The following is a 12,825-nucleotide window of genomic DNA, read 5'->3' as shown; positions in this document are numbered from 1 at the left end:
TTCCTATTAAAGTAATATATTACTGTCTTTGTGGTTGTAGTGCTAGGCACTGCTCTCTTATGTGGTATTTTTAAATGACCTCCATCCACTATAAAAAAAATGACTGATAAAATATTGAATATTAAAAATTGAAAAAAAAAAAGGAAAAAACTACCTATTAGGTTTTAGATCAATGAACCCATGCTGAAAGGAGATTGTCCTTCAAGTTCTGGCAGGTTTTACATAACTCACTGCCTAACAGACACAAATAATGTATCTTGGAGGCCTGTGTTTTATGAATTAATCCATCAGTCATGTTGATGTCCTTTGCAGGTTTGCGCATATGTGTGTGTGTTTCATTACCACTTACCTCCATCATCCTCATCAAAGGAGTTCATGCAGGGGAAGTAGATAGCGAGGGCCTCAAAGGACGCTGACAGGCTGATGCGGCTCTGCGACCTCTCCATGTAGAGGCCCGTCGTCGGGCCCGGGTCGGCCGGCTTGGCCAAGCGCGGCTGGGCATTTTTCACGCGGAGTACGGCTCGCGGCGTCTTGGATGGTTGTCAGCTGCCCCCCACGGCAGATCCACTTCACTCCAAAAAGAACAGTCAAATGAGAGCCCCAAGGCACTCACACCGACTTGAATCGGTGCAGAAAGTTACTTGCACTGACTGGTGGCACAAGTTGACATGAAATAAAGTTTTTGCTGTTCGTCTTTCTCTGTATGTGAAATTAATGTCCTCTGGTGCAAAAACATGATAGAAATCTGAAATGTGGAAAGATATACGTCAAGGTTGCTCACTTTTGATCAGGTAAATAGTTTCAAAGAATAATTATGGATCTATCTGTGACCGTGTGCTCCAGGGTTAGGTCTCTCTTTTCCTGTCATCTCTCCTCTAGTTATTGGCTTCTGGTTTGTTGATCCTCATGTGCATTGTCCTTTTCATGTCTCTCATGTCATCAGAAGTCAAAATGAGAGTCAGGTGGAACTACTGACGGCACCCGATCTCACCTGCACCGTTAAAACGAGATCTTGCTCTTTGATTCACAGCAAAACTCCCTAAACTCTGCACTCTGCATGCCAGTCTAACATCCTCCTGTTTGTGCATTCAAAGCTCGAATTTCTTCCTTAGATCCCAGTGTAGAAAGGAAGATGTGGATGTGAGGAGACACTGATGGTGGAGGTGGTGCTGACGCCCAGCAACGTGTTGCTTTACGACTGAATCAAAGCTTTTGGTTCCTGTCGCTCAGCACTGTTAATTCCTTCCTCTTTGTACAGAGCAAAAGCATTTCTTTCAGACAGAGAAACTGACCACGAGATGCCAGGAGCTGTTCCCAGTCTGCTTCATTTCCAAGCCCAGAACATCAGTTGTAGCAGCAATTGCAAGTGAGGGCAATCTGTTGCTTCTGCTCTGCTTTCAACTGTATTACAATTGATGTTCTGCCGTAAATGTTCTTAATTGTTTTCTGTCAGCAGTTGTCGACTTCGTCCTCCTCCGTCAGTCCTGTGCCGCTCTGATGCCGTGCCGATGCTCCACTGACTGTCTGCTCCAGAGACGGGAGAGGACAGAGAGAGAGAGTAAAAGAGATGTGTGAGCGAAAGAGAGAGAGAGACTGCACTGTTAAACAGCTTGTGTCTGACTGGACTCATTCACTGGCAAGCTGCATGGAGAGGGAGATGGAGCGGGGGGAATTGGAGGGGGAGGGAGGATGGATGAGAGGGGAAAGCAGAAACGGGGGGGAGAGACAGAGAGCAAGAAGGCAGGGAAAAGGCGGTGGGAGAGGGGACAGAGTGCAGACTGTTGCCTGCAGCCCAACCAATCAAAATGTGGATGAGGGAATATGGGTGTGGCTTGGGGATTGTCGAGGAGATGTAGGGCAGTACAAGTGCACATCGTCTCTCACTCGTTCTCCTTATGTTTCAGTAACCATTAACCTTTTTTTTTGAGAAAATATCACAAATGCATAAAAGAAGCCAGCAGTCACTTTTACAATGGTAAAAAAAATACATCTTTCTTTAATTTCCATACTGAAAGATGAAGCTGAGGTATGATATTATTTAGGATCTCAACCCTCCTAAAGTAATCCACAAAAACACAACTTCAAAATGGGTCAGTGGTTGTACTTTTATTTTCCCTTAGTGTTTTCATATCCGGAGAAACCCTTAGGCATTTCTATCTAACCAGCTGGACACACTAATAAGATTTAATTAAGCTTAATATGGATGTTGCTTTCAATCTATTGATCAAAAACATAATTTAGAAAAAAAATTATAAATATAATGTTTAATGTGCACTGTGGTCAAAAAAAATAAGATGCAACTATGAAAACTGCTGTTTATGGTATTTCTTGGAAATTAATTTGATGTTAAAGAAGTTGTAAACTGTTGCACATAAAATAGTCACAAAAACGCAAATGACTGCCCTGCTTTTTATTTACACTCAGCACAACTGAGTAAGAGTAAGAGTTTTTTTGATATTGTGTAACCAAGTAGGCTATATTATCTAAACCTAGCCATGCAGTTTTCATTAGTTACTGTGACTAACTTGTCATGAAGAAGTTGACTATGCAACACTTTAAACCTCTGGGGATCACTTTCAATCACACGACAATTGCATAGGTCAACTATTGGGAGGCAACCTGTCTCCAAAAAAAAATCAAAATGTTGAAAATGACTATAGTGATAATAAAAACAATATATTTACCGTTTCATGACAAGGACTCAAAAGAAAGGAACTGTTTAAGAGCTGTAAAAGAAGCAAAACCACACTAAACACCTCAGTACTGTGTATTAATAGCCTCCTTTGGGCGACTGTTATTATTTTGCAGAAAAATGTTTCCTGTCACTATTATGTGGATCAGTATGACTGCTGCAGATTGTAAAAGCTAAGCTAACTTTAAAAACATTAGAATCATATTCTGTAATATTTGTTTGTATGACAGGTTTGTAGTTTTTCCCAGAAGGACTTCGTACAGCTAAAAAACAAAAAAGAAAATAATAACAACAACAAAAAAAACCTATTCCGAAATACATGAAGGTCCACACACAGCACAGCATGTTCTATGTGCTTTGGACAAATTTAAAAGGGAACTTTGCACAAACTAAATGTATGGAGAAACTACAAGAATGTATCATGCAATGGCAAAAGTATGCAACTATGTACTTTCTGGGCATATACATACTTTTTTTAAATTTCAGAATGGGTTATTGTTTCTATGCTTCTAATAGGCTAATGTTAATATAAGATTGGAGTAATATCTCTGCAAGTTGGTCTTGACAGTGCTTAATTAAATTCTATTTCCCTTCTTGCATTTTCATGTGTATACGACTGGAAAATCCCAGTTCCAAAAAACACATACACACCTGTGTATGTGTGATGTGCTATTTTTTATTTTGAAATTACAACTGTTAACAGTTAACTGAGTTATCTATAGGGACTGAAAATAATTATCAAAATTTAATGCTGTTTTTTACATTCTTTCTGTAGAGATCTCTAGACAGTGCTTTCACAAGCTTCCTTATTGTGGCTATCCTGTTAGCATAGATTTCATTGCTGTTGTCCTCCACATTTTATTTATTACATTAGTTTGCCAATATGTCAATAAGACATGCAATCTGTCCAGCTGAAGTCACCTGAAGAATCAATTGCACTGACAATAAATGTTTAATGTGAACAATTTAAATATTGTTTTTTTTCTCCACATGTAAATTAAAATTGGACAGGCTACAATTGACAGACATGTCTAAAACACTAATGAAATGAGCCCTTTCGGAGCTTGTAGAGTTTTTAAACGAATCCATTCAAAGGAGACAGGGACAAAAACCAATCTAAAGATATTGGATACTAAAGTGCAACCTATGGGAGGGAAAAATACATTGCACTTAATGATGCTACAAATAAAGAGTTTATTGTGGAAAAACAGCAACAAGAATGTTTTTCACGTAGCATGAAGTAAAAAGACAGCATGAAGCTCCAATATAAAGGTGAGCATTCACATCTGCCAGGCGAAAATTGAAATGGACAGGTCAGTCGATATCAACCAGATCCAAACCCCTTGTATGGGCTTTCTTTTTTTAAATCTTTTTTTTTATTTTTGTTCCTCTCGCTGTGTTTTCTTCCTGCTTTTGTCCTTGTTTTATTCCTCCTTCTTTTTCATCTGTCCCTTCACTCTGCCCGTCTTTGTCTCCATACTGTGCACCTTTTCCCTCTTCCTGTGCAGCAGAAAGACAAAGGAAGGAGGCAATAGGATGTGAAATCCATGTTGCTTCACAGAGCTCCATTCATCTCTGTGCTCCTATAGTTAAAAGCCATAGGGGACACACACCCATAATGAAAACAAACAACACACTGCAGTGACTGAGTCACACAAGTACACAACTCCACAAAGGCAAAATGTGGTGAGTCATCTTTTTTATGTGTAGAAACATAAAAAACTGAAACGATACACAGATGTGCACACAAACACGAATACAGTACATACACACATGCAGCCAGTGGCTGGCAGAAATGATCAAGTTGTTTATGCAAAAGACACCAGAGTTCATTCCACAATGTCAGTCAGACAAATGACTGGTCAGAGAACAAGGGTCACTAATTTATTACACCACATTCATGAAAATGTCAGAAGTGGCAACTCTGATCCGAACAGCTCCTGTAAACACACTGATTAAAGGAAAAACACCTACTTTCTGGAGAGTAAACTATTTGCTAAAAGTGAATTTCATGCAGTCGGTAAATCTTGGCCGAGTAGATAAACAAACATTACAGTGTCCCGAGTCAACTTATATGTTTTTAGTAAATGTTTGTAGGTCTTTCCAAATAAGGATGATGATTCTTCGCTCATTTTTTTGTACTTTAATCAAATTCTATTCTTTGATATATACTTTGATATACTCTTCTTATTCTTCATTGACCTTATTCTTTTGCCAGTGTTTTCTCTAAACATCTATTTCTCAATTTATGATTTCAATAGCAAATAGGCATGCTTCATTTTTCGTATTTATGATCCATCTTTATATCTTTTCAATTCATTCATTCTGTATGGCAAACCTTGGTAAATTACATTTCTGTGATTCATTTAAATACCATCCTCCCTTTTTTTTTTTCAGGGAAATTCCTGCAAATACAAATGTAACAAGGCCAGCTCCAAAAAAATAAAACATCTGCCCACACTTTTTAGCCTTTTCACAGAGCTGAAAGTGTGCCTCTTTATTAAATCCTGACCATTGTTTTTATAAGTCAACAAACAAACAAACGGTTTTGCACTGGTGCAGGCTGTGGAGGCTGGCCTGGAGTAGGGAAAGAATAGATTTGACTGAAGTCCTGAAACTGTCATGTGGCTATCTGAAGATAGTATGTTGTATTACTTAATTGGATATCATAAAGCATAAACAATCTGTCATGGTCCAGGTGAGTTGGCTGTAGTTCACGCCTTTGGGCGGAGCATTGTCATTGCATCTGCTTGCTCACCTGGCAGTGATCAAGAGCTGTCAACAGACAGTATTTAGGACCAGCGTCCTCATCCAATACCTAATCTCTGTTAGTAACAGGTCTCTCTTTGCGCCTTACTTTTCATCCCTACAATTACTTACCTCTTCTTCCTTGTGCCCTCAGTAGTTCCTGGATTCCATCATGCCCACCACCAACAGCTTGCACCTCTAACTGGACGCTGGCCACCTCTGCTTCCGGTTCTATGGATCTCACGTCACCTGCCTGCCTTCACTGCTCTGGATCACTGGACACTCACCCGGCCAACAGTATTTTCCCCCCGAAGCTCCCCTCCACTCCGCCTGCCAAGTAAGAGATCAGTTTGAGAATTGCCACTACCTCGTTAGCCTTCTCCCTGCCATGCCTTTAATAATATCTCCTCTCCCTCTGTTCACAGTGCCGCCCGTTCGAGACCTCCATTCTTAAGTAGATTCCCCTTGAGCCTTAGTTGAGCCCTCCATGTCGAGGCACCTTTCCTTGTATCATTGTTTCCTTGTATCATTGAGAACTGTACCCGGCCACCTGTGACTGAATCTGCTCATGAGTCTGCGTCCACACTCTGGTCTCCGGGCCCCAGTGTGACACAATCTACTGATTCTGAGGGGATCCAGTGGGAGGCACTCTTTGATTTTTAGCTGCTGATGTCATAATACTGTTGGTCAGTTTGTGTGAACTTATTTTCACATTAGGAAAAGCTGGCATGTGCAGTTTTGCATTGTAACTCTCTCCAAATTCAACTTGTTTATTTTAACTTAAATTTAACTTTGTTTATTTAGCCAAGACATGCCAGAAAAATAGAGAGTCAAATTACTGTGGTAAGTGATCATAAACAACCTCACCAACCCTGTATTAAACTTTTTTTTTCACTGCATTTTTTCAGGTCTTCATTCATGTTTTCATTCTCATCAGTCACTTCTCACTTTATAAAGGCCTCTTTACTGTAAGATGTCTCTGTCCTTGTGTGCTCTGCTGAGTGTATTGTGTCCAGTGAAGTGCACTGGTATCATGTTGACAAGCACTCGGCAGCTCGCTGTGAGCATGCTGTCCAAGCACGCCTTATCACAGGAGCATTGACCTTTTACTACGAGTACCTGCCTCAGCGTCTGTGCCCGCCTTTTTCATGTCAGTGCCTGTCTCTCTGCCTCCCTGCCTTTTCCCTCCATCTGCTCCTCTGTCAGACCCTCTGCCTTCCTTTCTGCATTTCTATTTGTTTGCAGCTATCATCAGCTGTGTTTACTTGTATCACTTTGAGTTAAGATGTATATACATGCAAATAGCTTTACTATTCTTAGTATTATTATGTTTTTTTTAAATATCACTATCTTGTCTAAAACAGATTATCAAATTATCTGAGAAGACCAAGTTAAAGAAACATTTATAAAAAGAATGACTCAATTTGATTTCAGCTGGACTTTGCTATAATGAAATAATCAAAGATCAGGCTACATCCAGACATATTTTATTCTGGGGGATTTTTGGCTTTTCTATGAGTTTTTGCCTTCCGTCCACACACAAACAGCATTTTGGATCACTGAAAACTGAGTTTTAAAATTTAACTTCTGCCAGGGTGAAGATTTAACTGCATTTAGTCTCACAACATCAAAGGTATGGGCAGTTATGGTACATGAACTGATTCATATACAGAGCATTTCTAGCCTGTTTCAGTACTCAGGGTGGTTTAAGGCGTCATCTCTATCTGTTGCTTTGGCATGCTCTTGTGAACGAGATCATCCATCCATCCATCCATTTTCCTCCGCTTTGTCCGGGGCCGGGTCGCGGGGGCAGCAGCCTAAGCAAAGAGGCCCAGACCTCCCTCTCCCCAGCCACCTCCTCCAGCTTATCCGGGGGAATACCAAGGCGTTCCCAGGCCAGCCGAGAGATATAATCTCTCCAGCGTGTCCTGGGTCTGCCCCGGGGCCTCCTCCCGGTGGGACATGCCTGGAACACCTCACCCAGGAGGCGCCCAGGGGGCATCCTTGTCAGATGCCCGAACCACCTCAGCTGGCTCCTTTCGATGTGGAGCAGCAGCTGCTCTACTCTGAGCCCCTCCCGGATGGCCGAACTTCTCACCCTATCTCTAAGGGAGAGGCCAGCCACCCTTCGGAGGAAGCTCATTTCTGCCGCTTGTATCCGCGATCTCGTTCTTTCGGTCACTACCCACAGCTCGTGGCCATAGGTGAGGGTAGGGACGTAGATCGACCGGTAAATTGAGAGCTTCGCTTTTACACTCAGCTCCCTCTTCACCACGACGGACCGGTGCAGCGTCCGCATTACTGCAGCTGCAGCCCCAATCCGTCTGTCGATCTCCGGCTCCCTTCTCCCATCACTCGCGAACAAGACCCCGAGATACTTGAACTCCTCCACTTGGGGCAGGAACTCATCCCCGACCCGGAGTGGGCACTCCACCCTTTTTTCCGGCTGAGAACCATGGCCTCAGATTTGGAGGTGCTGATCCTCATTCCCGCTGCTTCACACTCGGCTGCGAACCGTTCCAGTGCGAGCTGGAGGCCCTCACCCGATGAAGCCAACAGAACCACATCATCTGCAAAAATCAGAGATGAGATTCTGAGGCCACCAAAGCGAAAGCCCTCTGCCACTTGGCTGCGCCTAGAAATTCTGTCCATAAAAATTATGAACAGAACCGGAGACAAAGGGCAGCCCTGGCGGAGCCCATCACCCACCGGGAACGAGTCCGACTTATTGGCAGCAATGCGAACCAAGCTCTTGCAACGGTTGTATAGGGATCGAATGGCCCGTAGCAATGGGCCAGACACCCCATATTCCCGCAACACCTCCCACAGGACACCCCGAGGGACACGGTCGAATGCCTTCTCTAAGTCCCAAATGTCCAAATGAACGAGATCATTGTTTGCATTTTCATATAGATTCAGATCATTTTCAAAAACTAACTTGGAAAATCCCAGTTTTAAAAATTACCATTGTATGTGTGGATGTAACCATTTTTTGTTAAATAATAAAATTGTAAAATGTATTATTTAAAAAAAAAAAACGTGTTAATATCTTGGAACTAGAGAAGCGCACAGTCAAAGACCATGTCCTGAGCAAAAAATCCAAAACCTGGTTTGTTGTTAGTAAATTTATCCACACTTCCCTTCTGTCAGAAATATTCTCTGTCCACCTTTGATACATATATACAACATAAACATTAGAATTTTTCATTTCTTTTCCATAGGCACCAGTACTGGTCAGATTTCTCAATTTCTACTCTGGTTAAGAAAGAACATGCAAAAGTACTAAAGATACCATGGGCCAATGAAAAGACTTCATAATCCACCCTGACTGAACCTTGACCTGGACAATGTGATCTTATTAGGGCATGAAGGTCACATCCATCCCCACTGCTTGGCTGCATGCCCGACCCAACCAGGACGTTGCCAAGGCAACTGCGAGTTGCAGCAACCACGTCAGGATCAGCTGACAGTGATGTGAGATGACAAGACCACCCTGAGAGGAAGAGAGACTGAATGAAAAAGGGAAAATCTTTAAACAAAAAATTGAGCAGATGATGACAATACCTATCGGCGTATATTCATAATGTCATGCTGCAAGATGAGAGAAAAGCTGATGGGAAAAGATGGAACTGGAGGGAGAGAGAGACAGGAGACGAGAGATGAAAAATCACAGGAAGGGTCTTGTTATTGTTCTAATTGGTTATTTTAAAAGTGCTCCATAATAATACTTTCTCAGTGGATATTAACACTGAAATGTTTAAAAGTTATGCAAACCAGGATTAAAACCCTTCTATTCTTTTTATGATTTTGTTCGTTTCTCTGTCACACATTCACATTTAGGTATCTTGCTCCACATGTAAACGCAAGATTATACCAAGTTTCCCTCATTTTACTGACTAACTTTTACTGATTAAGCTTGGGAATATCATCATCAGGAATGCTTCTTTACATTACGGGAATTAACAGTTAAACAGGACAGGACGTTTGCGGGTGGTACTTTGGAGAATTGTACCATGAGACATGCAACAAACATATGAAAACAGGAACTTCCAAAACTTGGACTTGCTGCAGAGTTGAACCCAATAATTTCAGTGGTTAAACGAGCAGCTGCTGCAAGAAATTCACAGATGAGTCACAGATGCGAACGCTGATGTTTTTTTCTTTTTTTGTCCCCATGGAAATTCTCCAGTTTTACTTTAATTTAAAGCTTTGTAAATTTGGTTCTCAAACCTGCCTTTTGAGAACCTGTGAAATGGTTCTCAAAAGGCATCTGGTCAGTGGGAACGAGAATGCCTCGTGGCAGTTCAGAAAACATTCTTGAAATTTAATCTATTGATCCATGTTCAAGGACACAAATACAACTACTTCTAGTTTTAAAGGGCACAAATGCCCATCTTAAGAGAATCGCAGCTTTTTCCCGTGTTCATGGGTGGCATACAAGTGAAGTCAACGATTGGTTTGTCTAGTCCTAAGTTATGAAGTCTAATACTGATTGCTTTTGTCTTTGCCTTTGTACTGTTTTGAAACTGGATTTGAAGCACAAAGGGCTTATCTGACTGGGAAATTGAGATTAGTCCACCCTAGGATCATAGCACTAAAAGCAATGGTGGAGGTCTTAAACAGTAGGAAAAACTGTAAAACGTATGAAAATACAATTAAAAGTCAAAAATCTACATCCTCCTTCCCATTTTTTAAAGCTGTCCAGTGGGCCAGATTGGGGTTTTTTCTCGGTCCACCCTGATTTAAGGCATCAGTCACGCAGGCCTGTCAGCAGTCATCTGGCAACCAATAAACGCAAAAGAAAAATATGTAATCCCTGGCTGGTTGCTAATGGGTTTTGGCTGTTGCTGTTGAATCGATTGCTAAAGACCCATTAATTCCTAGAGACCAGCCAATAACCCCCTGGTAACCAACTACTATAGTCCATGTTCAGTTGGCGAATGGTTGTTGCTCGTCACTAGCAAGAAATTGGTCACAAAGAGGTACAGTGCTGCACTGAAAACCTCTTTACAATTGCACTGGTCACCAGTAGTTTGTATGTAAGAATTCATGACCAACTCACAGAGCAATAGTAAAAGTCAAGCCTTTTGAAAATGTGTTGATTGCACTGGTATGGGAATGCTTAGAATTTAAAGGGAAACAGGCTCCATTTCCACTTTGAGTGAGATTTTTCCAAATTTAAAAAAAGCTTGGAGAGTAAATGGCAAGTATTTGTAGACGGGTTGCACCTTCCGAATCAGAATCAGAATCAGAAAGGGGTTTATTGCCAAATGTTGAGCAGGTTTACAACATTAGGAAATTGCTGCGGTGCTTCAGTGCAAACATAGTGTCATAAATAGCACTTAAATAGACATGAAAAAATAAAAGTAGGGATAAGAATTAAAAGTGCTACGTAGAAAGATATGTGCATGAGATATACATGAGATATATACATGAGAATAAGAATTAAGAGTGCTACGTTGAAAGATATATACATGAGTGCAGATGGTGATCAGTGCCAATCATGGAATGATGCAGTGAACACAGCGTAGGGTCATGTGTTAGTGGCGGGAACAGTCATAAGGTTGTTGTTCATGTGTCCAACAGCAGAGGGGAAGAAACTGTTCTTATGGCGAGAGGTTCTGGTGCGAATGGACCGGAGCCTCCTGCCTGAGGGGAGCAGGTCAAACAGACTGTGTCCAGGGTGAGAAGGGTCAGCTGAGATCCGAGCTGCACGCCGCAATGTCCTGGAGGTGTACAGGTCCTGCAAAGATGGGAGTCTGCAGCCAATCACCTTCTCGGCAGAGTGCACAACACGCTGCAGTCTCTGTTTGTCCCTGATAGTGGCTCCAGCGTACCACACGGTGATGGAGGAGGTGAGGATGGACTCGATGATTGCAGTGTAGAACTGCATCATCGTCTGTGTTGGCAGGTTGAATTTCTTCAGCTGCCTCAGGAAGTACATCCTCTGCTGGGCTTTCTTGATGACGGAGGTGATGGGGGTGTCAGTCAGGATGATGGGGGGGAGTGGGGCTGTGTGCTTCCTGAAGTCCACAATAATCTCCACTGTCTTCTGGGCATTCAGCACCAGGTTGTTGTGGCTGCACCAGGACACCAGACGTTCAACCTCCCTCCTGTAGGCAGACTCATCCCCGTCCGAGATGAGTCCAATAACGGTGGTGTCATCTGCAAACTTGATTAGCTTGACAGACTGGTGGGTGGAGGTGCAGCAGTTGGTGTACAGGGAGAAGAGCAGAGGAGAAAGAACACAGCCCTGAGGGGAGCCGGTGCTGATGGTCCGGGAGTCCAAGACATTCTTTCCCAGCCTCACATGCTGCTTCCTGTCCGTCAGGAAGTCAGTGATCCACCGGCAGATGGGGTCAGGCACATTCATCTGGGAAAGCTTGCCTCGGAGATGGTCTGGAAGGATGGTGTTGAAGGCAGAGCTGAAGTCCACAAACAGGATCCTGGCGTAGGTTCCTGGGGAGTCCAGATGCTGCAGGATGAAGTGTAGGGCCATGTTGATGGCGTCGTCTACAGACCTGTTGGCTCTATATGCAAACTGCAGGGGGTCCAGGAGGGGGGCCGTGAGGGTCTTGAGATGGGAGAGAACTAGGCGCTCAAATGACTTCATGACCACAGATGTCAGAGCCACGGGTCTGTAGTCATTTAGTCCAGTGATTCTAGGTTTCTTTCCATGCACACTTTGGACAGCAGCAGAAATTTGCTAGCAACCAAAGCAATCACAAGGAGGTTTTTGGACCATCAACCTCTTTGTCATCAATTACACCTAATGACAGCCAGCAACCTGTAGCAACCACTTGCCAACCGGCTGGAAAATATACGTCTTTTCTGCAACCAGCCAGTCACCGGGTAAATTCTGGTTCCTAGGCCTGTGCGACTGAGACCGTCTCTGCCTCCTCAAATGTGTTCCCAACTCTGCCAAAACTCACTAAATATCTTCGAAATTGGTCGCAAGACAACTTCAACTCTTTTGTCTTATTCAAAAACATCATCAACAGCAATCATCACTACATTCTTCCGCAGTGCATTTTTTGAGGACAATTTTTTGTTTGTTTTTTTTTGCAAAAACACATTTAGTGTGTTTATACATTAACAAACAATTTTGCATCTGAAAAATTGAGAATTTTGTGTAAAAGCATTATAAATATAAATTGTTTTTTAACTATTTTATTTTTGCTTTTGTGAAAACACATAATGTTTGACCTGTTAACACATCTTACAATCTAGAAGAAAGTGCAAATACTGCAAATGGGTATTACTGCTTTGCAACATACATATCTTGTTGGCCTACAAAAAGACACACAGTCACCTTCAGGTCCAGTAGTTAGACCTAGGGCATACCGTAGTGGAGACTTTACCTGTATGGACAGGAATGGACTTTG

At 42.4% G+C, this 12,825-nt stretch overlaps 1 protein-coding gene across 1 annotated transcript in view; it reads right to left on the bottom strand.

The window, feature by feature from the left end:
- rims4 (regulating synaptic membrane exocytosis 4) overlaps nucleotides 1-9,596 on the bottom strand; it is a 61,187-nt gene extending 51,591 nt beyond the window's left edge. The window contains exons 1-3 of the mRNA XM_085407108.1: nucleotides 8,781-9,596; nucleotides 5,573-5,770; nucleotides 350-1,524 (exon numbers count right to left, since the gene is read on the bottom strand). Of these exons, the coding sequence (XP_085263234.1) occupies nucleotides 350-446 (97 nt within the window). The 5' untranslated portion in view covers nucleotides 447-1,524; nucleotides 5,573-5,770; nucleotides 8,781-9,596. The remainder of the gene's footprint in view (nucleotides 1-349; nucleotides 1,525-5,572; nucleotides 5,771-8,780) is intronic.
- Between the last annotated feature and the right edge of the window lie 3,229 nt (nucleotides 9,597-12,825).

Source organism: Rhamphochromis longiceps, linkage group LG5 (genome assembly GCF_057381845.1).
Source record: "Rhamphochromis longiceps isolate RC_006_pf linkage group LG5, R_longiceps_female_GT1.1, whole genome shotgun sequence".
In the NCBI taxonomy this organism is placed as follows: domain Eukaryota; kingdom Metazoa; phylum Chordata; class Actinopteri; order Cichliformes; family Cichlidae; genus Rhamphochromis; species Rhamphochromis longiceps.
The sequence above is the reverse complement of the archived record's forward strand: the minus strand, read 5'-3'. Positions and strand labels throughout refer to the sequence as shown.